This window comes from Anabrus simplex, chromosome 7 (assembly GCF_040414725.1).
Source record: "Anabrus simplex isolate iqAnaSimp1 chromosome 7, ASM4041472v1, whole genome shotgun sequence".
NCBI classification, from domain to species: domain Eukaryota; kingdom Metazoa; phylum Arthropoda; class Insecta; order Orthoptera; family Tettigoniidae; genus Anabrus; species Anabrus simplex.
The window spans coordinates 285,618,567-285,645,578 of NC_090271.1; the positions used below are offsets into that span (position 1 = coordinate 285,618,567).

Here is a 27,012-nt window from a genome sequence, read left to right on the forward strand (position 1 = left end):
GTTGTCTCCTTTGTTTCATTTCATCAATGTTCTACCACAGGCCCTCTCTGCCCCACTTACAAATGCCCTTTTGAAGTTGGACCATTCATCCTCACATTCACTACTTCACTAACTGGAATTTGTTGTTGCAGTCTCTCCAGAAATGCTTCCTGTACAATCCTATCTTTTAATTTCCACACTTATTTTACTACCTCTCATCTCCTTTAAATTTTCCATTTTCTCTACTCTCAGTTTTCTATTACAACTCTATGATCTCCATCGAATGCTTCTCCCGGTAGAGCTGTTACATCCAGCAATTGTCTGCAATTTGTTCTTTCCACCAGAAAGTAATAAAATACCGATTTTATTCTTCTGTCACCCAGCCATGTCTTGTAATTTTCCTGCTTTTTTTTTTTTTTTTTTTTTCCATAATCTTATATAGCTCACAATAATTTCATTCCTCTTACATAACTCAACTAGTTTCTCTCATTCTTTGTTACTTTGCCCATATCCATGTGGTCCGATTACTTCTTCCTCTTTTGTCTTCCATTTCCTACCTGTGCATATAAGCCCCCAATGATAATCAGTTCCATCAGTTATCTCCTTTCCTAGTTTCTCCAGGAATTCCTCAATATCTTCCTCTTTGTTCCCTGTCTGTGATGCATACACTTGTATGAAGTCTTTCACTTTGTTCTTCATTCTCAGTCTTATATTCATTATCTTGTCGCTGATGTTCTCTACCATTTCCATATACTCTTTCAGCCATTTTGAGATTATCAGGCCCATTCCATTTTCTGTCTCACTGACACCATTCCAGTATAGTGAATGTCCTTTCCACATTTTCTTCTTTCTTTTCCCCTTCCATTTAACTTTGCTCAACCCCATCATTTCTATCCCCTCTTACTCCATAAAATCCACCACTTCTTCTGCCTTTGCTGTCAGTGTCATCAGGTTAATTATGCCCACCTTCATGGTGTTTGCTACTTTTATTGTATTAGCTCTTAAAGTTTCTCTTTAAGATCAGCATTGTATTGACTAAGGTGAAACCTTTCAGTTGTATAATTCTTGTGATATACTGTACAGTCAATAAGAAAAAACTGAATACGAGTTTTTAATTGCATATGCCAACAGGTTATTTTGCCAAAAATATATGTATCAGAAGTTTCAGAAGGCATTAATAAAGAGACTCATATTTTCTTCAAAACAGTGTATTTTTACAACTAAGGCTTAATGCTATCTAAGCTGAAGAGAATAATACATTTTTGAAGTATTTATAATATAGTTCATGACACGAGAATGGTGTGGACATGTGGGGAGTAACCCTTCCTTTTTTAATTCCTGATTAACACTGGAATAGCAACTAACGAAGGCTACATCATACGGAAAGACCATACTTATTCATCTGCAGTGCATACCTCAATAATGCTATGGACCACAGAGTGATAAGATTTCTAATACTGAAACTTTAATGGATATTGAATTATAATTTTACAAGTAAACTAAAACAGGGTAACATATGTAACGATTAATACCTACAAACATTTTTTTGGCTCAACTACTAAGGGAGAGGAGCAACAACTAAAGGTATATTTAAATGTTTATGTATAGCATGCACCCTGAATTAAGACTCATGTTGAAGATTTGATAAGAAGTTTTACTCAAAGTAAATACAATAGTTTGTGTACCAAAAGGGCTTCATCCTGTCTTTCATACAGGGTACTCACTTTATCTGGAAGATGGCTGTGAACCATGAACAGAACCCCTTGTCTATATGCACATTGGAGTCCAGAGATAATGAAGATGACTCCGCCTCTGAAGCGCCCATGACTTCGTCCACAGTGCCATAGAACAACTGGGTCCACCTAAGACCGAATAAATGAGCATTCACTACTGATCGTAAAATGCAGGCAAATAGCAAGTACCTCACAAACTCCAGGCTAAAAATATGTTCCAGACAAAGAAAAAATCAAATTCCTTTGCAATCACCAATAAAATTAATTTGAGGCTAAACACTTTGCAGAAATAAGAGATGACTTCTCACTCTCTTTTATGGAATGTCAAAAGACTTCCATCTGGTGAGTTCTCTATAGCAAACAATTGTGAACAAACTGCAGCAGGATTAGGATGAAAGTAAGGGTAGTTTTGACAGTTATGAACAAGAGGTACATGGAAAATCTTGGAAAATATCAAGATGCTTTTAGCAGAGTGAAGAGAAAGGAACACACGGTTTGGCAGAAACAACAAGAACAATCTCCATCACTAAGAACACACACAATGATCAAAGAGTAAATCCTTCCTACATCTCCATTAATCTGAAACATACCATCAACAAGGTAAAGTGACAGCTGTCATTCATTTTGTTCAAATTTTCAAAGATTGATCAGTGTCAAAAACAAACAGATGCATGCCTGAGGGTTTGTGCCATTTCCCCTTACTTAGTGGGAAAATAGCCCAATAAACTTAACCTGTATACATGTGAGAATCTGTAGCACTGATGGCCTGGTGATCAGCATCTCTAACTTCCTGGCGGTCTAGGGTTTGAGGTGCTTCATTTCACTTTTTTTTTTCTTTTTTTTCTTCCCGTGCTGATTAAGCATAAGCTCTGTCAAACTCTTTACCTACAGTCTCATCTTGCCACTTGTTACTTGACAAATCTTCACTTTTTCTGTTAATTTTATTATCACTGCTGCAGTTATGATAAGGGATGGCTTACATTTTACAACAAAATATCAGTGAATTTTTTTAAAACAAAAAGCACTTGTACTATAAATTGTTTAAGGAAGTTATATTTACAATATTAATTCTATAGGTTTGCCATATCTCTTCTTTATAATTCCATACAGAAAAAAAAAGTTAATAGCCAAACTATGGCATACATCAAACAAAAGACAGCTGCATGGAAGTCAGGGCTGCTGACCACTAGTCCAAATACTGAAACTCGCACACAACTGCCAACAGGAATGTGCAGGCTCTTAAAGGGTTATTGTTAACAAATTAATCTAAAAAGCCACCTAATCGATACTTTATTTCTTTTGCCTTTGGCAAACTTAAAAATACATTAACAAACACAGTACATGTTAATGTTGTTAATGTATTTTTAAGTTTGCCAAAGGCAAAAGAAATAAAGTATCGATTAGGTGGCTTTTTAGATTAATTTGTTGATTAAACTCACCGATACGGCCATGAAGTGGACAGGGTTATTGTTAATCAAGGATCAATGGCAACCCTCAGAGACATACCTGGTGTTCTTTGAAGTCTATCAACCTCCCAAAGTTTGAACAAAATTGGCAACTTCAGAGTCACAATAACCTTAAAATTTCAAAGATTAGTGACACATTCAATAATTGACTGATGGTAAAAAAATTAGTCCTAAACTATGTTCATTCAGTATTCACATTTTCTGAAGAAAATACTTGAATATATATTTTTATTTTGCACAAATATTTATGAAAATGTAATATTCCAATAACCTTTTGTTCTACAGTAGCAATTTCTCTCTCTCCCATTAAACATAACATCCTTTACACAGTACATTAAAATTCATCATCATTTTTCCTTTTCCAGCTGACACCAGGTTGGAACAGATATGATTCCTCTCCACTTCGTCCTGTCTCTCCACTATTCTTCATCGAACACAGAGTTCCAGCGCAGGTTCCATTTATCCTATGCTATTCTTCATAAAGTATATCCAGCATAATCTTGGTCATCATCCTCTCTTCCCCATCATCTGTCTTTCCAGTGCTTGTCTTGGCAGGCTTTCTTCTTTCATCCACTTGACATGTCCAAACCATCTCAAACTGTTCAGTTCCAGTTTGTCATTTAGTTTTTCCACATTTAGCTCTTTTCGTATGTATTCATTTCTCACTTTTATCTTTACTTGCCTTCTGCAACGTAGTTCTCAGAAATTTCAATTCAGCTGCCTGTACTCTCATTTCTCTGAGTCAATGGCCAGGTTTCTGATGCATACTGTATGTCATTATAGGTAAGTAATATCCCTCGTACATTACTTCTTTAGCCTTCACTGGTACATCTTTATTCCATTGTCAATCTCTGTACCCAATGGTAAAAGTCACGAGATAGTTGTATACTTCTTCTAATATCCATATCCTGTCTTCAATTTTTTGTCAGTTCACTTCCGAAATATTTGAAGTGTTCTACTATTTCCAGTTCCTCGTCTTCCTGATAGCCCCTTTTCCTTTTTTACTTCCTCTACTTATCACCAACGTCTTTCTCTTCTCCACAGTGATCCTCAATCCCCATTGTTCAATCCTTCTATACAGTACATTCAGTTGTTTTACCTCCTTATCTTCTCCCAGATCACATCACCCACATCTTTTCTTGCTGCCTTTAAGGTGTCATCAATCACCATTATGAACAGTAAAAGTGATGGCACACTCCCTTGTTTTAGCCCATTGTCAATTCCAAACCATTCTGATCTACCTCTGTTGTTTTCACACAGCTGTAACAGTTTTCATATTGCCCTCTTGCCCCCCTCCCTTGGCAAACTAACGAATGTGCAAACTGTCAGAGTGTTAGGAGAGATGAAAGAAGTTATGATTACTCATGTCAAATCAATGCTTATGTATTTAATGATTGGTTGTGTGTGTTAGCCATGCAAAACGAGCTGCAGATGTGAGACTGCTAGAGGATAAACATTATATAAATAAAATCTAGATCAAAACTTTAGAACTACAGGTTCCCTAGTTCCTCATTTTCGCTAGTTTGCCATAGTGGAAACGACATACAGTACAGCCTCGTTAAGACGTTTCTGTAGAGGACAAGAAAAAATAATGTGTTAAGCGAGAAAACGTACTATTGAATACATAAATAAAAACTATGCAACAGAGATATGGAAACACTAGAAAAAAAAAATTTTCCGACATCAGGACATTTCACGTCGTGTATCCGCGAGTACAGTGAAAACTATATCTAGCATTTCTAAAGATGAGAGAAAAGTATTAAAAGGTGTGAAAAATATGAGAGAATGTGAAAACCTTTTCCGCTGGGGCTTATAAAATAACAGTGAACTGAAAGGTGTGAAAAACACCAGACAACAAACATGAAAACATATGCATGGGGGCCAATAAATATATCGAAGTATTATTGCAGATCACACATTTTTTAAAACAAATGTTAGTAGAAGCCTTTAGTTTCAGACCAGTGGGTTATTAAACATTTTCTGGTCACACTCTTAGATAATGAATTGGAGGTAACACTCGACCATGTGCGACTCCAAGGAATGACTTTGGCCATCATTTTGAATCTGACAAAACTTCAGCCAACTCAAGTGATCGAGTTGAAATTTGAAGGTGCGAGTTTCAACATTCGTGACACCTGGATCGCTTTTAAAGATGCAGATGTCACTCCACTTCGACAGATTTTGATTTTGTCTTCGTTAGTAAGGGATTTCACAACTTCTTCCATGTCGATAACTACGCTATCGCAAAACAAATACGCACCATGCTAGTCAACTTCACATGATTATGTTCCTAATCCAGATATAGGCTATCACACGATAAATATTCGCTACACTTTACTGTACCACTCAACACCAAATTTCTAACTTCTAAATGGAATGCAAAATACAAGCTCAAATAGGCTCACTGTGTTATTCAGATATCTCGCTGCTAACTGGCAAGCAAAACTGACCATCTTGAAGCTAACGGCTTGTTCCACGAAGGTGCAACTTATCCTGTGAAGTTAAGGAATTCAAGGCCTCTTCCCGTATGGTACTCGTGCAACTGAGGCGATGGTTCTTAACCAAGTCGGAAATCAAGTTTCTTTCACAAGGGATGACAAATAAAATTTTCAGGGCTAAGTGGTAATAGCAAAAATTACCGATAGGATAAGCAAGATATTTTAATATAGATATAATACAATGAGAATCGGGACTTTAAATTTACGACGTGCTAAACGGGAAAACATGTTAATGACAAACGCACTAACAAGGTTTCACTGTCCAGCTCCATAGCTAAATGGTTAGTGTGCTGGCCTTTGGTGACAAGGGTCCCTGATTTGATTCCTGGCAAGATTAGGAATTTTAAACGTAATTGGTTAATTCCCCTGGCACAGGGACTGGGTGTATGTGCCGTCTTTATCATCAATTCATCCTCATGATGTGTAGGTCGCCTATGGGCGTCAAATAAGAACGCTTGCACCAGGCCTCTCCGGAGGCCACACGGCATTTCATTTACTGCGCTGCTTTTATCATTGTTATTAGTTCCTTGCCAATGTCCCTGTGTGCAGGCTTTTGTTCTGGGAACGCTGCCATATGCCTTTCCTAAGTTTATAAATATCATTACTATACCTTTCTCACATTTCCAACTCCTTTCCATGATCGGCCTCAGAATAAAAACTGGTTCTGCTGTTGACCTTCCACTTCTGAATCCAAATTGTTCCTCTTATAACTGACTTTCCACCCTTTCTCTAATTCTTCTTTCCAATATCTTTGCAACACGGGAGGTGGTGATTCTTCGGTAGATACTGCATCTTATCTCCTTTCTTGAATACTGGGATTATTACCCCCCCCCCCCCCATTTTTCCAATCCTTGGGCACTCTCTCTCTCTCTCTCTCTCTCTCTCTCTCTCTCCATATGCACTTGAGTATTCTGTAAATCCACTGGCGCCCCGCTGGTTCCCCAGCCTTGACCATTTCTTTGACTGCTTCATCTATTCCGAAAGTTTTTCCCATCTTCATCTTCTTAACTGCCCATTCCATCTGTCACTGTAATGTCTGATTCCTTCTCTGTTACTTCTATTCCTGACACCTGGATACTTTCTCCACATGTGTGGTTTATCATGTTCAGCAGTTCACTTAAATATTCCTTCGATCTCTTCATTATTTCTTCTGGTTTTGTCAGTATTACTCCTTTATTCTTCATAAACCCTGAGTTCAACACTTCAATCCTAATGTTTCTTAAAATTCCAAATAATTTTTTCCCCACAGTTCAAATCTTCCTTCACTTTCTGGGTAAATGTTTCACAGCTTTTCTTTTTTTTTCTTTGGCTACTACCTTTTTGCAAACACTTTTTGCATCTATGTAGCTTGCCCTTCTCTCTTCAGTATTTTCCTTCCAAGTTTTCTTCTTTTCCTTTACTGTATCTTTCACTATCATTCTACCATGTCTCTTCTCTCTTACCCTTTCCTGATGTTCTGCCACATGTTTTCTCTGCAAACCTTACAAATGCATTCATAACATTATTCTATTGCTGTTCAATATGGCTTATATCTGTCCTTAGTATCAGTTATTGTAATTCTATCCTAAACTCTTCCTGAACCTCCTTTACCTTCAATCTTCAGATCCTATTCTTAGTTTCTTACTTGTAGTTTTGTGTCATTGCTAACTTTCAATTTTGCTATCACTGCTCTATGATCAACAAAGGCTTCCTCAGGCATAGTTGTATCATCCGTAAGATCTTTCCAATGTCCTTCCACTAATATGTAATGAATGTTTTTTGTTCTTCTGTCTCCTTATCCATACCTGGTAATCTTCTCGCTGTTTTCCTTCCTGAACCGTGCGTTTCCTATTATTAGCTGGTTTCACTGGCAAAAGTCCATTAAAATATCCCCTTCTTGATTCTTGTTGCCTTATCTATTTGGCCTCAGAATCTCTTCTCTCCCCCACTTGTACATTCAGATCTCCCATTATAATTACTTCCTTGTCTTCAATATATTTCTCCACTTCAAGGAATTGCTCTGTATTCTTTTCTTTATTTCCAGTTTACTTGGAACAGATCTCGTGTTCCTATCTCAAACAGAAACCTTGATATGATCATTGTCACTGATCTTCACCACCTCCACATATTCCAGAACATCCTTTCTAATCATTCCTACTCTGTTTACTGCATCCTGTCTTCCACTGTAAAACAGCTTGTGCCCTTCCTTCAGTTATTTTTTTACTCCCCCCACCTCTTCCTCTCCATTTTGTTAAGGTAAGACCAAGGATGGCTATGTCCTTTTCTTTCATGAATCTTCGGCCTTGTCAGTCAGGATTAGAATGTTGACTGTCCCAATTCAGATATACTGTGATACCGGTCACCTACTTCTCTCAGCGTGTCGCCTGCAGCGGACTGCCGAGCATCTTCCGAGACCACACTATATTTGCTTTCATTTTAGGCTTTTATTATGATGGGTTCGCTGCTGCCAGCAGGTGATGATGCTGCTCCTAACATGGAGTACAGGTGCCCCCTGCAACTGCCCAGGACAGACTCTGCTTGATGGGTTCCAGTGTCATTTACTACAGTGAGGGAACTATCACTACACCTTGGAGAACTCGTCCACCTAAAGCCGTTGGTCCTCTTAGAGGATGAGTTACTTCCCGCCGCCAAGTCGCTCGCTGTACAATCTACTCTATTACCGTAGCAGATTGGACCGGCCAGATCCCATTAGTGTAAGTGTTGAAAATGCTCTCCCTCAGCCTATAGACAAGCGTTGTAGCGTGAGATGATATTCCAATTCACTTCCTACAATTCGGTCTCATGAAACTTCAAAATTTTGGGGTAAATTGCACTTTTAAGTTCTTCTATGATGCAGGGGTTACTTCTATACACTGTATCTTTCAAACTATGCCATAAATACTCATATGAAATTAATTTCATTTTGGTCCATATTGATTTTGATACCCCATAAATAGACATTCTGTACCGGAAAACATCATGCACTGCATACACTGAATTACAAGCAGTATGTGCTGTAGCCATAATTTGCCTTCCTGTACAGTCAGTTGAGGAAAAAGTGTGTTCACTGGATTAGATTTTATTGGCCCACATTACGACAAGAAGGTTAACATTAACACGCTTAGCAAATTATACATGCCTCTATTCACCTGTGCCATGACAGGAGCATTGCATTTGGAAATATATTTGGATATGTCCATTGACAATTTTCATATGGCATTACAAAGATTGTAGGATGCTGATTAGTTTATAATATCACCTATTCAATACATTAATGTTTTTAAACAATTAGGAATTTATCTTTATTTCCATATGAGACATGTTTCACCTTTTATTGAAGGCATCATCAGTCACAGTACTACCTCAAGGCATAAATCAGGTACCTGATTTGTATTTTAATTATAATTACTAAGAAATAATATTGACATTACATTAGGGATAGTTAATGAGAAAAACAATGTTCAGTGATAACATGGATACCAACGTATCAGGCGTTGGCTGTAAATTACCAGTTGTGAAGGATAACAGCATCAAAATGTTAGGGTATGTCCTACAAAGGTTATATTAACATATTTACATGGGGGCAGTCTAAGGTAAAAGATACAAGTAGTCGGCACCAATGCATAAAACCACAGGGCATTTTAACAGTGTCCAGCATTGGTAATCTGACATGAATCATTGACGCTAGTCTATTAGAAAATTTAGGAAATCACAAGGCTTAAATTTTCCTTAGACTGCCCCCATGTAAATATGTTTATATAATCTTTTATAACTCCATATTATTAATGAACAATGTTTTTCTCAATGAAATTTAGTAATTATTTTCCTAACATTTCTGATAGTGTAACGTCAATATTTCATACAGACCACTGCTGCTGGACACTGTTAAATACCCTGTGGTCTTATGCATTGGTGCCAGTCGCATATCTTTTCTTTAGACTGCCCCCATGTAAATATGTTAATATAACCTTTGTAAGACATACCCTAACATTTTGACGCTGTTATCTTTCACAACTGGTAATTTACAGCTAACGCCTGATATGTTGGTATCCATATTATCACTGAACATTGTTTTTCTCATTAACTATCCCTACTGTAATATGTCAATATTATTTCTTAGTAATTACAATTTAAATACAAATCAGGTACCTGATTTATACCTTGAGGTAGTACTGTGACTGATGATGCCTTCAATGAAAGGGAAAACAAGTCTCATACGGAAAAAAGGATAAATTCCTAATTGTTTAAAATAAATTTCATGTACTGAATAGGCGATACCAATTCTGATAATGCCAAGATATTTCAAGCAGGATGCAGAGATCTAGACAAATTGTCTTCCATCATTTCTTCTTCCGAAACATCGCAGTACTTTGCTAGCCACGGGATTACATGGAAATTCATTGCCCAACGGGCGACTTGGTTGGGAGGGTGGTGGAAGGGCACGATTAACACAGTTAAACTGTTTCTGAGAAAGAATCTGAGGAAACAGCAAGTTGATGAAGTGCTAAGTAACATACTATCCGAAACACAAGCAGCCATCAATTCACGACCTTTAGTTCAAAACGAGAACGGCAATTGCTTGACACCAGCACACTTTCTTCATGGGGGAAACAAGAACACCAACTTCCAGAACAATTCCAGCATTCCCAACAAATTACAGAAGATTGCTGGAGGAGATGGATGAAGGAATATCTGCTACAACACCATGGCTGTCGTGAAAAATTTATTTATTAATTTGACCATTTTTATGGTCTCTTTTGGTTCGTACTAACTTTTATTGGAATATAGTGAAGCTTGACAGCCACTCAAAAGAGACACAAAGCTAAAATTTGGTCACCTAGTCCTTCTACAAAAGGAGCTAAGTCCAAGGCATATAATAAAGCAGGTGCAAGTTTCATCAAGGCTGAGATAATAAAATAAGAACTGTTGTGCTCTGTACTTCAGATAGAAGGCATTTAATGCACCCTATCCAGCTGGTCACCTCTCCCCACCTTGGAGATTGACCAGAATGGAGAGGATGTTGGGGAGTCTTTCAGAATGCCATGTCCACACCGTAGACAGTCGCAGATTGTATTAAAGAGGTGTAAGTTGTGTTCTTACACTCCACGTATTATGAAAAAGCCTTAGATGGTCCTCCACATTGCACATTTGCTTACCAACTTACTTCAATCAATCAATCAATCAATCAATCAATCAATCAATCAATCAATCAATCAATCAATCAATCAAGACTGATCTGCATTTACAGCAGTCACCCAGGTGGCAGATTCCCTATCTGTTTTCCTAGCCTTTTCTTAAATAATGACAAAGAAATAGGAAATTCACTGAACATCTCCCTTGGTAAATTATTCCAATCCTTAACCCCCCTTCCTAAAAATGAATATTTGCCCCAATTTGTCCTCTTAAATTCCAGCTTTAACTTCATATTGTGATCTTTCCTACTTTTAAAGACTCCAATCAAACTTATTAGTCTACTGATGTCATTCCACATCATCCCTCCACTGACGGCTCGGAACATACCACTTACAAGAAATGAATCTCATTATTGTGACCGTACTGAAGTTTAGTATATTAAAAAGTTACAAAATAGTAGTTTATTAATATCCACCTGTTCAATACAATACAATCCTTACAATTAGCATGCAAGCATCTTCAGCCATTAAATACTCTCAGTTAGGTCAGGGCCATGAGTCAGATGTTATACCGGTATATAAAACTATCCCTTAAAATCTAATATATAATAATATTGTAATTAATGGTCATTAATTCTCCAAAGCGGTGGAAAGTTATGTTAATTCTAAATTAAGTCATAAACACTTTAATAAGATAGCTGTTTGTTGACTTCAGACGTGACAGGGATAAAAAGTTTTTTATAATGTCAAAAATTATGCAAAGGTTCTATGATTAATGATCAAAAATCATTAAAAAAAGTCTTAATATTTACAATAGTATTTTCCAATGATTACAAATATTGTGTAAACCATTAGTTATATGATGTGTGGATTAAATAAAAATTTTCAATATATTAAAATCTCATCTTCAATTTTTGAGATATAAGTCTCCTCATAAAAGGTGTTCAACCAATTTTTCCCCCTTTTTTTCACACCCCCCAGCCCCTTCCCTTAATGGGATTTTCTGAAAACAAAAAATGTGTTTCTTTATTTTTAAAGGAGATTTCAAATACCAAATTTCATGTCATTAAACTGTTCAGTTTTCGACTTCACTTCCTCTGAAATGAGCTACAACTGTTATAATGATGGCCAACTGATTCAGATCTTCTGAATATAATAGTAACTGAATTCAAAACTTTCAGCATTATTAGAACAGTTCTGAAAGGTGAGCAAAGTTTCTTGAAAATGTAAAATTTGCCTTCATTTTGTCTTGTTTCACAATATATAAAACCCACAAGAATATCATGTCTGTTATTCTACACAGTGAAAGCATCAATCTAACTCTTTCTTATTTACCTTGACTTATTGCCTGTATCCAGAGTCACTAAGAAAGTTTTACAGGAATTGACAGCCATTGTGAGGAGAAAGGACAAGAATACAAACCAACTTGAAAACAATATGCATAAGAGATATTGAACTCACTTTTCTTCAGTCTTTTGAACAAGGGCTATTCGTCCATAATTCCAGGCACGTTTCCTGAGCATCGCAAACAGCATTAGCAAGAGCTGAAACAAAAATCAATTACATAACCTTGTATGAAATGTCCAAGGACATTTGAAAGACTTATTTTGTTGGCACACAAGGAATTTGGAATCTGAATTCAACAGTATAAGACCTTGAGACCACTCTGCCAATAAAAATATAGTTGAAGGTCACAAAGACAAGATAGAAAGCAAAGTCGAATCACAATATCAACTGCAAACAATAGCATGGATATACATATCCATCTATTCAAAAGACAGGATATTTGGTAAACAAGCAGAAAAAAAAGCCACAACCTTAACATTCATATTCAGAAAGCCAACTGAAGAGAAAGTTTCTACTAATGCTATTTACTTTACGACCCACTGACTGCTTTTTTGGTTTTTGGAGAAGCAGGAGTTCTTTTACTTACCAGTAAATCTATCAACATGAGGCCGACGTATTTGAGCACTTTCAAATACCACTGGACTGGGCCAGGATCAAACTTGCCAAGGGGTCAGAAGACCAGTGCCTCAACCATCTCAGCCACTCAGTCTGGCATAAAGTTTACAAAGGATTTTAAGATTACTCTCTCCTACCCTCCATTATAGAGTCCATTATCCTAGGTAGCCTACCCCTCCTCCATTCACCTCACATAACTCCATCACAGATGCCAGTTGATGTGCATAGCTTTATACATAAAAGTTCATTCCTAACTTAGCCATTATCTCCTCATTCCGAGTTCCTTCTGCCATTGTTCCCACTTATTTGTACCTGTGATCATTCTCACTACTTTCATGTATGTTACTTATCAATATGATATCCTGAATCCATTCACCTTTCACTCCCACACAAAGTATGCCCAAAAACAGATTGGTGTAAAGAGAGTTTCGTCTGAGAGCAGATTCTTTCTTACAAAAGACTGTTGATTGCAACTGCAAACTCAGTGCATTAGCTTTCAACCTTACTTACTACACTACCATCCTGGAAGAATACACAACCTAAATAACTGAAATAATCTACCTGTTCCAGTTTTGTGTTCCCAACTATATATTCAATTTTCTTAGGTTTCTTCCCAAGTGACATCACATTAGCCTTGGAAATGGTCATTTTTGTATCATACTCACTGCACTTATTTTCAGGTTTCAATATTATTAGATTGTAGGCTTCAGCACAGTCTGCCATAAAGCATATCCCAAATTGGTTACTATATTTCCATCGAACTGAATCCCTTCCTGGCACCTGATATTTTTCAGTATATGTTCCATGTAAACTATGCATAACAATGGTGAAATAATACGGCCTTGCCTAACACCTGTAAGTACCTTGAACCAAGAACTTGTTCTACCATTAATTCTCACTATAGCCCAATTTGTCACCATAAATGCCTTTGCATGCTTTTAATAATCTACCCTTAATCCTCAGCATGGCCAAAAAATTTTTTCTCGGTACTCTGTCATATGCCTTCTCCAGATCTACGAAACGTAACTGTCTATTCCTCTCTTAGAACTTTTCATTTACCTGGCACCTAATGGAAATCTAATGCTGACAGCCCTTCTGTGGTCTGAGACCACAATGATTTTCTTTCAACTGACTCAGATAATGATTACAAACTCCCTTACAAAATACCAGTGAAAACTTTGTTTGGTATACTGATAAATGAAATATTATACCTTAATAGTTGTTGCAATCCTTCTTGTTTCCTAGCTTATAGATGAGTGCAATTACGGCTTTTGCCCAGTCAGAAGGCACCTTACTAAAATTCCCTGTTAATCTTATTAATTTGTGAAGGCATTTCATCCCTGCATTCCCATACATTTCAGGTCTAATTTCATCTATTCCTGCCGCTTTACAACAATGGAGTTTATTTACCATCCTTTCCACATCCTCAAGCACAATTTCACTATCACTGAGCTCCTCCCCGTGGCCTCTTGGTCACGACATCAAAGATTTCTTGTTATGTTGAGAAGATTTCAAAATACATCCTTCCACCTGTCAGTGATTCCCTACAATCTACAATGACTTCACCTGATTTACCAAAAATATCATTCATTTCCTTTTTCCCTTCCTTTCTAAGATTCTTTATTACTGTCCAGAAAGGTTTCCTTGCCACTTGACCAAGCCTTTACTGGTTATTATCAACATCTGCCCAGGATTTCTTGTATTAAACAATGATTTGCATTTAGGGCAGTCATCCAGGTGGCAAATTCCCTCTATGTTGTTTTCCTAGCTTTTTCTTAAATGATTCCAAAGAAATTGGAAATTTATTGAACATCTCCCTTGGTAAGTTATTCCAATTCCTAACTCCCCTTCCTATAAATGAATATTTGCCCCAATTTGTCCTCTTGAATTCCAACTTTATCTTCATATTGTGATCTTTCCTACTTTTATAAACGCCATTCAAACTTATTCGTCTACTAATGTCATTCCATGCCATCTATCCGCTGACAGCTTGGAACATACCACTTATTTTCAATAACAAAGTTTTTATTGTAATCCACCTGTTCAATACATTACATTACATACATTACATACAATACATTCATTGAACAGGTGGATTACAATAAAAACTTTGTTATTGCAAATAACAGATTTCAATGCGGATTAATACATGAGATTAGTTCCTTGCAACATACCACTTAGTCGAGCAGCTCTGTCTTCTTTCTCCCAATCCTTCCCAGCCCAAACTTTGCAACATTTTTGTAACGGTACCCTTTTGTCCGAAATCACCCAGAACAAATCGAGCTGCTTTTATTTGGATTTTTTCCAGTTCTTGAATCAGGTAATCCTGGTGAGGGTCCCACATACTGGAACCATACTCTAGTTGGGGGTCTTACCAGAGACTTATATGCCCTCTCCTTTACATCCTTACTACAACCCCTAAAAACCCTCATAACCATGTGCAGAGATCTGTACCCTTTATTTACAATCATATTTATGTGATTACCCCAATGAAGATCTTTCCTTATATTAACACCTAGATACTTACAATGATCCCCAAAAGGAACTTTCACCCCATCAACGCAGTAATTAAAACTGAGAGGACTTTTCCTATTTGTGAAACTCACAACCTGACTTAACCCTGTTTACCAACATACCATTGCCTGCTGGCCATCTTACAACATTATCGAGGTCACGTTGCAGTTGCTCACAATCTTGTAACTTATTTATTACTCTGTACAGAATAACATCATCTGCAAAAAGCCTTACCTCTGATTCCACTTCTTTACTCATATCATTTATATATATAAGAAAACATAAAGGTCCAATAATACTGCCCTGAGGAATTTCCCTCTTAATTATTACAGGGTCAGATAAAGCTTCGCCTACTCTGATTCTCTGAGATCTATTTTCTAGTAATATATTTTCGAAAAAGAAAAAAAAGTATGGGTGTTATTTGGGATTATATGGTAATTACTGTCCACTGTTTGGAACTTTTCAATAAACATATCTATGTACTTCTGCATGTACTGCTAAATCTACCTAGACCATTTCCAAATTTACATGCCGAACAGAAACTGTGCTGTGTGCAGCAGTATTCCTGATCAAAAGTCCTACCTCACACTCTGCCCTTTCCTTTTTATCTTTTAAGAACACTTCATAATCTCTTCCTCATTATCTCCACTTATGGGAATATCAACTTCTATCACATCCAGACAACTCCTCTTTGCTGACTCAGCCAGTTCTACATTCTTTCTTCCGTAAGTCCCATTAATATTGATAGCTTCCCTTCGAATTCCATTGTGCTCGCCAAGTTATTTCCAAGAAGACCCTCTCCTGTCAAATGGAGACCACTGGTGGATTGTACAGTCCTAGCCGCCTGAGCACAAGGAGGGCCATGGCTGTAAACATGTCCAAGGTGCTCACTCCTACTCCATAGCGACTGGTGGACCGACTCACAGGACCTCTTACTAGACCACACAGCCATCATCCATGCTTCACAAACTAAAAGCTACTACAGAAACCAACAACATGAACTATAATCTTTCTTACAATATTAAATCTGATCAATTAGTAATACAAAATGCAATATTAACACACTTGTCTCAGAAATGGACATACTAAGCTCATACCTTTAAAAGCTCCAATAAAGCTTATTCATCTACTAATGTCATTCCACACCATCTTTACAATGATAGCTCGGAACATACTGCTTAGCTGAGCAATTTGTCTCCTTACTCCCAAGTCTTCCCATCCCAAAATCTGCAACATATTCGTAACATTACTCTTTTGTTGGAAATCACCCAGAACAAACTGTGCTGCTTTCCTTTGGATCTTTACCAGTTCAAGTATCAAGCAGTCTTGGTGTGGGTTGCATACACTGGAACCATACTCTAACTGGGGTCTTACCAGAGTCTCATTTTCTTGCTCCTTTCTTTACACCCTTACTGAAGGAATGAATGAAAATCTACAACCTGTTTTCCAGTCAGTGACTGGGGTCAGGGATGGAATGAATGAAGCCCCATCTTGCGGCAAGGATAAGAATTGTGCCGGCTGCCAAAGACTGCCGCACTCCTCTGGGGCATTGATTAATGACTGACAGTTGAAATGAAATGATGGTGGAGAGTGTTGCTGGAATGAAAGATGACAGGGAAAACCTCCAGTTTGTCTAGCACAAATCTCACATAGAATGACCGGGATTTGAACCATGGAACTCAGCGGTGAGAGGCCGACGCACTGCCGTCTGAGCCTCGGAGGCTCCATTTACACCCTTACTATAACCCCTAAATACCCTCATAACTATATAAAGAGAACTCTAACCTTTATTTATGACCTCATTAATATGATTACCCCAATGAAGATCTTTACTTGTATTAACATCCGTGTACTTACAACGATCCCCATGAGGTACTATCACTAAGAGGGTTGGGCCGATACCAAACCCGACAAACTAGGGGAAAACCAACAGCTACGGGTGGAGGAGTTTTCCCTTAGAAGTTTAGATGAGACCTTTGTGTAGGAAATGACACACAAACTCATCAGCTGTTGCCTTGCAGTGAGGAAGGGGATTGCCAAAGGCTAAGGGAGACAACCCCCAACAGAAAATCCTCTGAAACGTTAGGCCTAGCAAGTCAGTGGAAGAGAGAAATTTTAATTGCTTTCAAAACCAAAAGAAGCATTGGAGTGTGTGGCGTTATTAAAATAGAAACTCTTATTGAATCATATACCTTCGACCATCTACGGATATTGGACATTTATTTAAATTGTGTCTATTTTTGACACTTGTAATTCTTATTCTCTGCTAATGACCTTGGGTTCCCAGCCTAGTAACTGAGTTGAACTATTATTTTACCACGTTCATATGAGGCTGGAGTTCGACTATATTTGAAGTATTAATTAAGAAAGACTTCGTATCTCGTGAACTTGGATTATATCTGCCCTAGCACCTTGGACGTTTGGCTACTAAGTACCTGCTCTGCCTATACGAGGAGAGATGAACTTTCCGTTGTATGGTTACTCTATGTGTGTAGTTTCTAAACGTGTAATTGCACGGTAGGCCAGCTACGGGGACTGCTACGCTATCTATCAGATTGAATGTAGTACCAAAGAGTGTGATGTGACTGTTGCTCGCCAGGGCGCGTATCGAGTCTGCCAGGTGTCACGCCTAGCGGCGAACTTGGTAGCGCGACATTTTTTTTTTTTTGCGCAGGATGTCTTGGAGGCTGGTTGTAGCAATGATGGCTGCGGAGACTGTTACCAGAACGATGTGTAATCCAACTGGTGTTGGATGATAAACAAAAAGGCCACATCGAGTGATGGGAGTTTAAGTATTTTGTTTTGGTGTATAATATGTGTGTTAATTTGTAAATATGTAATTATATAGGTAGTTTATTTATACTTGTGGAGTGATATTGTTAGGTCGAACTACGAGGTGAGTTATCTTGGCATAAGGCTTGCTTGTAAGTATTTTAAAGTATCATTGCTATTAATATTATTTTACTGCGTGTGTGTAATATTTGAATTTGTGGTGGAATATGAACATTGTGGACATCTAAGTTTTAGTGATGCCGTGTTTTGCTTCTAGTGTACGTGATGTACATAACGGTGAGCTATCCTTGTGCTAAGATAACATTTGAAAATTTTTATCGTGTCCTTGTTCTAAATTTGTCATTCTCTTCGCTCGGGCTTTACCTTTTGGTGTTTTTGCTTGTGATTTTCCTTGTAATGCCCGTATGCGTGTGCCGCCTTCCTTTTATACTGTGGTATTTTATCGTTTTCTTACGTGTTGTACTTTTGGCGTATATTCGTGTTTCTGCTTGTCTCCTTGTGCGAATTGTGTTGGTTGTCGCATGTTTTGGCTATCCTGTGCCCGTATTTTGGCCTAACAATGCACTTACATTTCTCTCCATAATTTTCTTTAATCTTTTTTTTCATTATTATTATTATTATTATTATTAGTCACCTTTGGTAAGTTGAATTATGCTTAATTTTCTTGGTGAATAATTGAGTTGAGTCTGTTTTAGTTATATTCCTTCCCTTTGAGGGCTTTAAATTAAATATCATTCCATTGTTGGTGTAATATCGTATAAATGTTATCAGTTTCAACAATACAAGTAACGTTTAGTAGGTCGAGGGCTGGACACCCCTGGAGAATGGGATGGTTCCTTATCTTATCCTTTTGTGTGGGTATTGTTGTTATTATCACTTCGGGCCTGACAGTTATGTAACTTTGTTAGTGTGTGATGTGTGTGTGCATTGTGTCTGCCCCGATGACTGTATCGTGTATTATACTCCATAAATTATTCGTTGTATTGAGTTTTTTTCTTCTGAATCTGTTGGTTCTATTTTGTGTTCTGGGTTATGCTAAGTGATCTGTTCGTGCTTTTCTTGATGTTACTGTGGCTCATGTTTACGTTTGTTCACCTAGGTTTGGTGATTGAAAATTTATTGTAACTTGGGATATTTCTTTTATACGGTGCCGCGTGAGCTTGTGATTGGAACATGTTCGTAATCGTGGCTTGATTTGACTGTCACGTTCCGTGGTGCTGCCTTCGTATCCGGGTTTGGTGCGGGCCATTTACTTCTACCGGGTGCTGTCTCAGTCCTCGATTTGCTAACCCTTTCTCCCCTTTCGGGCTTGAATGTTAAAATTTCATTTAAATTTTGTAATACGTCAAACATGTGCGTACCATGGTACCTACGTAGTTTTCCTGATGCATCAGTATATTGGTGTATGAATATGGTTGTTCTTAAAGAAATGAATGATTTTATTTATTAGCAATGAATTTCTTTCTACTTATATAATTCTGTGATTTTCGGTATATTTATTTTACCCTAAATGTTGGGTGCTAATTGTAAGCTTAATACCTTTTTCAGTTTATCTATATTTTATCCAAAGGTTTAAATTGTAGTGTAAAAGATTTATTTATTATATTTTATTTTAAATTTTTGAATTTTTCTGGTGTCATTTCTTGGTGTGTTTGCTAAGCAATTTCCTGATCCCGTCCTCTCTCATTAAGTGGGTAGGCTCCTGGTCCCTACATGCTTCCTCTTGTCTATTTCCTTGGGTATGTTTTACTGTCTTATATTATTTTTGCTCTGTTGAAAATTTATTTGTAAGCGCTCGTCCCTATGACCATCGTCATTTACTCATACTTATTAGGGGCGTTGCAAGTGTTAAACAAACCCAATAAGGACGCAAGTTCTCCTGGTATTGATATTAATGACAGCTCAACGCTTGATGCTCCATCAAGATCCAGCAAGGGAAGTAAAATCTACAAGACAATGACCACAACGAGAGTAGCAACTCTGAATATCATTACATGACAGGGAAAATAGAAGTGTGTGCTGTTTTGATGAAAATGAGAAATATTAATATACTAGGACTGAGTGAAACCAAGTGGAAGGAACAAGGGTCAAAAGAACTCTGAGAAGGTTACCATCTATACTGGTCGGGAGGAAGTTCAGCCAAGAATGGAATGCGTGTTATAATGGACCATTCAATGAAACAGCATGTAATAGCCATAAACTTCAAACCTGACAGGATTATCCAAGTCAATCTAAAATTAAACCCTACCCAGAACATTAGTATCATTCAGTGCTATGCCCTGCAAGTAGGTTGCGATAGTTCAGAGAAAGACCTATTTGAAGAATCCTTGGAAGAACAAGTTAGAGGTGAAGGAACCATTGTTATTTGTGACATGAATGCCCAAGTAGGGTCTGATAGGCAAGGTTATGAGAGCATCATGGGCACACATGGATGGGGACCAAGGAACACTGAGGGAAGCAGACTCCTAGATTTATGTCTGAGAAATTATGATAATGACGATGCTTGTTGTTTAAAGGGTCCTAACATCTAGGTCATCGGCCCCTAATGGTATGAAATGAGATTAAATGAAATGACAAATTAAAGGTCCAAAAACATCCACTGACCAGAATATAAAACATGAGGACGAAGAATGAATGGATGGAAGGATATGAATTTAAAATGATCAGTGGAACTGACCCACAGTCCCTCACATGCACAGAAGCTGGCATAGAACAATAGTATTACTGACTAAGGGACAGCTTCTATAGCACAATACTGAATCGATGATACTTGTAGTCGAAAGGGGTCCAAAATCCAAGTCAGCGGCCCCTCACAATGGTACTCAATGCTAGGAAAGTAGAACCATGGTATTTGTCATGTTGCAATACTAATCAAGGGTAGCGTAGAATCGCGGTATTCCACACATTATGGTACTACTCACAGGTAATGAGATTCGCACATGTATTACAGACCTACGCTGTTTCGCACATTGCGGCATCATTTTTATTTTTTTTGCTAGGGGCTTTACGTCGCACCGACACAGATAGGTCTTATGGCGACGATGGGATAGGAAAGGCCTAGGAGTTGGAAGGAAGCGGCCGTGGCCTTAATTAAGGTACAGCCCCAGCATTTGCCTGGTGTGAAAATGGGAAACCATGGAAAACCATTTTCAGGGCTGCCGATAGTGGGATTCGAACCTACTATCTCCCGGATGCAAGTTCACAGCCGCGCGCCTCTACACGCACGGCCAACTCGCCCGGTGCGGCATCATTTACAGGCAAGGCAAACCTATGGTGTTCATCACATAAGGGTACTAACCACAGGGACTCTTACTATCCCGTGGTGTTCTTCATATAGTGGGTACCAATCATAGGCAAACCAGAACCATGGGTTCCCTCATCCCAGGGTGTCGCTCATATAGTGTTACTAATCACAGGTACTGTAAAAGCTGTTGCACTCTCGTTTGCTACTAATCACAAACCTATATAGTACCCAACATAGTGGTACAACGCACAAGTAAAAGAGACCCATGGTGTTCCCCGTGTGGTGGTACTAATAAAGTTAAAAATTTCATTGTTCCGTATTGAAGAATATAACAGTTAAAATTGAAATAATTGATAAAGAGATTCAACCTATTCAATACAAAAGATTAAGAAATGTAGTGAATTACATTCCCATTTAATAATAAGTAGAAATGGTATCAGTTTCGACCCTAGTCCAGGTCATCATCAGCCGATTAAAACATGAAAAACAATGCATAGGAAAAGGAAATAAAAGATCAAGTACACTCAGGATCAGTAGAAGAGGCGATATAAAAATGAACGGGGGGGTAGACACTGTAAAACTCAGAAGAAGTAAAATGCAAGTCACTCAAAAGAAAACAGTGCGCAATTCTCTGAGCGGCAGCATGGCACACGCAGCGCTAGGCAAAGTCCCACAATGTTTACGAATAGGGGAGAATGGTAAAATGAGCCAGTTTTTTAACACTGTCAGGTACAAAGTCAAATCACAATCGAACACATACGAAGACCCATAATCGTGCAGGAGTTGAAGACGAGTAGATCCACTGAAGCAACTTGCCAGCTCCCGGTGATCAGCACGACACATTCAACATCAGGCACTGTGGTTTCAAACGCCGAAGTAAAATGGAGAATACCTTGAAGATCCAGTAATTTTCCTCGGTCGCGGGAAAGTAAGTATATAGGTAAATATAATACAATTCAATACAATTGAATAAGTAATTGTATTCTATAGGAGCACAATTACTTATTCAATTACATTGAATTGTATTATATTTATCTATATACCCTCTTTCCCGTGACGGAGGAAAATTACTTGATCTTCAAGCTATTCTCCATTTTACTTTGGCGTTTGAAACCACAGTGGCTGATGTTGAATGTGTCGCGCTGATCACCGGGAGCTGGCAAGTTGCTTCAATGGATCTACGTGCTTTCAACTCCTGCACGATTATGGATCTTCGTATGTGTTCGATTGTGATGCGACTTTGTGCCTGACAGTGTTTAAAAACTGGCTCATTTAACCATTCTCCGCTATTCGTAAACATTGTGGGACTTTGCCTAGCGCTGCGTGTGCCATGCTGCCGCTCGGAGAATTGCGCACTGTTTTCTTTTGAGCGACTTGCATTTTACTTCTGAGTTTTACAGTGTCTACCCCCGTTCATTTTTATATCGCCTCTTCTACTGATCCTGAGTGTACTTGATCTTTTGTTTCCTTTTCCTATGCATTGTTTTTCATGTTTTAATCGGCTGATGATGACCTGGACTAGGGTCGAAACCAGTACCATTTCTACTTATTATTAAATGGGAATGTAATTCACTACATTTCTTAATCTTTTGTATTGAATAGGTTGAATCTCTTTATCAATTATTTCAATTTTAACTGGTGGTACTAATCACAAGTAGTTTCATAGTTCTAATTTGATCATCCCTTGGTCGCCCCTTTTAGTCACCTCTTACGACAGGCAGCGGATACCGTGGGTGAATTCTTTGTTTGCGTCCCCCACCCACGGGGGATTGTCTGAGAAATAACAGTTATTGGTAATACCTGATATCACAAACAAAAAAAATCACAAAATCACCAGATATGGATGGAATGGCCAACAGGAGTCCATCATTGATTACATTATGGTAGATAAACATATACAAGAAATGTTGCTGGATGTGAAAGTAATCCAAAGTGTGTCCCTTGACAGTGATCACAGACTCCTTGTTAGTTGTTTCAGGTTTAAAAAGTTGAAGGAAATAAGAACCATCCAGGACAAGAAATTAAAGGTATGGAAATTGAAGGATAAAGAGAAGGCCACAGAATATCAAGAAAAAATCCATCAGCGAATACCAAAAACAGACACTGGAACAGTTGAAGAAGATGATGATGATGATGATTGTTTAAAGGGGCCTAACATCAAGGTCATTGGCCCCTAATGGTACAAAATGAAATGACAACAAAAGTTCAAAATAATCCACTGACCAAAATTTTAAAAAATGTCATGAAGAAGGAATGGATGGACATGAACAAAAAAAAAGCAAACAAAAAAACAGTGGATTCAACTCAAAAAAGGTCATATATAATGGATTACTGACAAAGGGACTACTTATAAAGCATAATCCTAAATCGAGGATGCTGGATGTCTAAAGGGGTCAAAAATACAGGTCGAAGGCCCCTCAGAATGGTACATGTCGCGAGTAAAGTAGAACCATGATATTTGTCATGTTGGGGTACTAATCAAAAGTAGCGAAGACTCACGGTGTTCCACATAAGATGGTACTACTCACAAGTATTGCACTTCGTACAGGGAACACAGACCTATGGTGTTTCTCACACAACGGCGCCACTCATAGCCAAGGCAAACCGATGAGGTTCCTCACCTAGGTGAACTAACCACAGGGACTTGTATTATCCCGTGGTGTTCCTCACATAGTGGGTACTAATCACAAGCAACGTAGACCCATGGTGTCGCTCATATAGTGGTACAACTCGCAGGCAATGCCCAGATCCACAGTGTTGCTCACATGGGTACGACGCACGGGTACTGGAAACCCACAGGAGAACCCCCTCTTCTGCTACTAATCAGAAACCTATTTCGTACCTAATATAGTGGTACTACTTGCAAGTACAGGCAATCCATGGTGTTCCCCACGTGATGGTACGAATCAAAAGGAGTTTCATAGTTGGCGAAAATAAATCTAAACAGGTTGTCAGAGCAGAAAGAGAAACATGTTTGAATGAATGGAGTGATAAACAAAACGAAGATGTAGATGGCAACAGAAAAATGTTGTATGGAATGATGAATACGAGGAAGGACAAAGAACAGACTAATTATCCAACTAGTGATAGTGGGTATCTCATTACAGATGACAGAGAGATCAAAGAAGAATGGAAGATTTATTCTGATAAGCTGTTAAATGTGAATGATACCACAAACATTCCATTAGATAGATTAGTTAATGATAGAAGACACTATAACAGATCCGACATGGAATGATGTAGAATACGCAAGGAAATGCAACAAAACAGGAAAATCTCCAGGCATTGATTAAGTGTGTAGTAAAATGATCAGGTCTATGGGTGATGCAGGAAAGCAGTGGATGTATAGACTTTTTCACAAGATATGGCAGGATGGGCAGATACCAGCAGATTGGAAAAAAAGGTATCATTCCACTCTTTAAGAAAGGTGACAGGAAGAAATGTTCCAATTACAGAGGAATTACATTAACTTCCCAAGTGGGAAAGCTGTATGAAAGGATTTTAGAAATGAAAATAAGACCATTGTTAGAATTAAAGTTATAAATTAAAGTTATAAATACAGAATCCGGAAAGGCAGACCAACAGTTGATATAATATTTGGACTGCGTCAGCTAATGGAGAAGTATTATGAAGATAGTAAGGTCCTTTGGCTGGCCTTCGTGGATATAAAAAAGGCCTTTGATGCTGTAAGCAGAGACAAAGTCTGGGAAGTGCTGAGAAACAGTGGAATCAATAATGACATAATAAAACAAATTGAGAATTTATATGAAGACATCAGTAGTCGTGTCAAAACACCATTTGGAATGACGGAACCCTTCAGAATAACTACGGACCTGAGACAAGGTGGAGTTCTGTCACCTCTTTTCTTCATTACTGTGATGAATGAGATTCAACAACAAGTATGCCAAAACGTTGATGACAACAAAATGAAAGTCATTATATTTGCTGATGACATCTGTATATGGGGAGATCAATGCATGGACAGTAACAGCTAAAGGGTACAGCCTAAGATTCAGTCAGGAAAAAAGTGAAGTGGGTCAACCTGAAGGTTACACTGAAATATAGGGTAAACAACTCAAGATGTCCAACAAATTCAATTATCATTAACAAGCTCCATTGAAGAGGAAACTGCCAGCAGGATTCAAGCTGGAGGAACATTCTATAGAGTTGTCTGAGACCTAATATGGAACCCCAAAGTACCATTGAAATGAAAGTGAGCAATTTATCCGACTTATTACATGCCAATTTTGACATATGGGAGCGAGACCTGGACCATGAGGAAAAAGGATGAAGCAAGGATTCAGGCAGCTGAAATGAGATTCGCCCTAGCGATGGTTGGCAAAACTAAACGAGATAAATTCGTAATGAGAATATCAGGGACATGGCTCAGGTTGGCAGAATGCAGAATAACATGACTCTGCGTGGACTCAAACGGTATAGTCACATACGAAGGATGGATCCTGATCGCATACTCAAAGAAATGTATGATCTGCAGTTAAAATAGTCAAGACCAAGAAGGTGGCCAAGAATGCGATATACAGACATGGTAAGAAACAACATTCAGCAATGAGGAGGGGACTGGGACAACACTGAAGGAGAAAAGTACAAAGACAGAAGTTGGTGGAGGAGCTTCATTCGCCGACCCATTGTATAGATGGAACGACATGGGATATGTATGTAGGACTTCTCTTAGTAAAACTTATAACCTGACTTTTTCACAATGATGTTTTGAATTTTTTGAACTTTACATTATTTTATGATGTCTATTATGTAGTTATGTTTTTACAAGTTAGACCTGAACCTTCTGATACACAAATGCAATAAAAGTGCATACATCATTTTTCCTGCCAGAAATTGTGGTTCACAAATGAGCCCGTACTGAAGCAAACGAACAGGAGACATTGTGTTGGTTGTATGCAATTCTCTCCCGTCTCTCATTTCTGAGTTTTGTTTAAAAAATTATGTACGAGTTCATTTCAGTAATCAGCTGTATGTCACATCAAATAAATATTTTGTTCTCCTTTGGAAAATGAAAGATTTCAGCTATACTTATCATATAAAATCTACTCACACAAGTACGGTAGTAGTTGAAATAAAAATTTAATGGCTATTGGTATGAATGGATCATCTGTCACCAGTTGTGACCCTACAGAACCCATTCAAGATTGGTTTCTCAAGAAATCATTCCTTCCCATACGCAGAAAATCAGGTAAGGGAAGTGGACCTGTAGATTTTCTAGTAAATCTCGAAATATTCTGTGCTTATTTGCACCCCTGTTTTATCCAGTGGTTTTTTATCACACTAGTTGTTCCAAGAGGTATTCTCATAACTCCAACAATCATTTAACTGTCCTCCTGAGAGGTAAAGCTATCATTATCACCAAGAGTCTCACAATAGCACTGAATTATTTTCTGAGAATGGCAAGAAAGCATTTTGAATGAAGTACTGAAAAATCACAGTTTCAAATTTTACCAGATTTTGATATGCAGATTAAAAGCTATTTGCAATTCAACAGTCCTTTTCAACTACTGGTTCTAATTTTCCCATAGGCTGCTGAAGGCAAATATGAAGATGAGGTAACAGTGATTCACTCATGGTTATTGCTTTTTTTGAGCTACTGTACACTGTATAGCAGGGCTGAAGAAATGCCAGGCACCTGATCAACATGGCAACGTGTATTTTCAAACTGTAACTGCTAAATCGTAATCACAT

The 27,012-nt window shown here is 38.0% G+C and overlaps 1 protein-coding gene across 2 annotated transcripts in view; it reads right to left on the reverse strand.

Annotated features, from left to right (window-relative positions):
• Positions 1-27,012, reverse strand: part of Tmem63 (transmembrane protein 63) — a 264,066-nt gene that overhangs the window by 180,032 nt on the left and 57,022 nt on the right. For both annotated transcript variants that reach the window (XM_067151701.2, XM_067151702.2), the window contains exons 4-5: positions 12,249-12,331; positions 1,704-1,841 (exon numbers count right to left, since the gene is read on the reverse strand). In XM_067151701.2, coding sequence (XP_067007802.2) covers positions 1,704-1,841; positions 12,249-12,331 — 221 coding nt within the window. The remainder of the gene's footprint in view (positions 1-1,703; positions 1,842-12,248; positions 12,332-27,012) is intronic.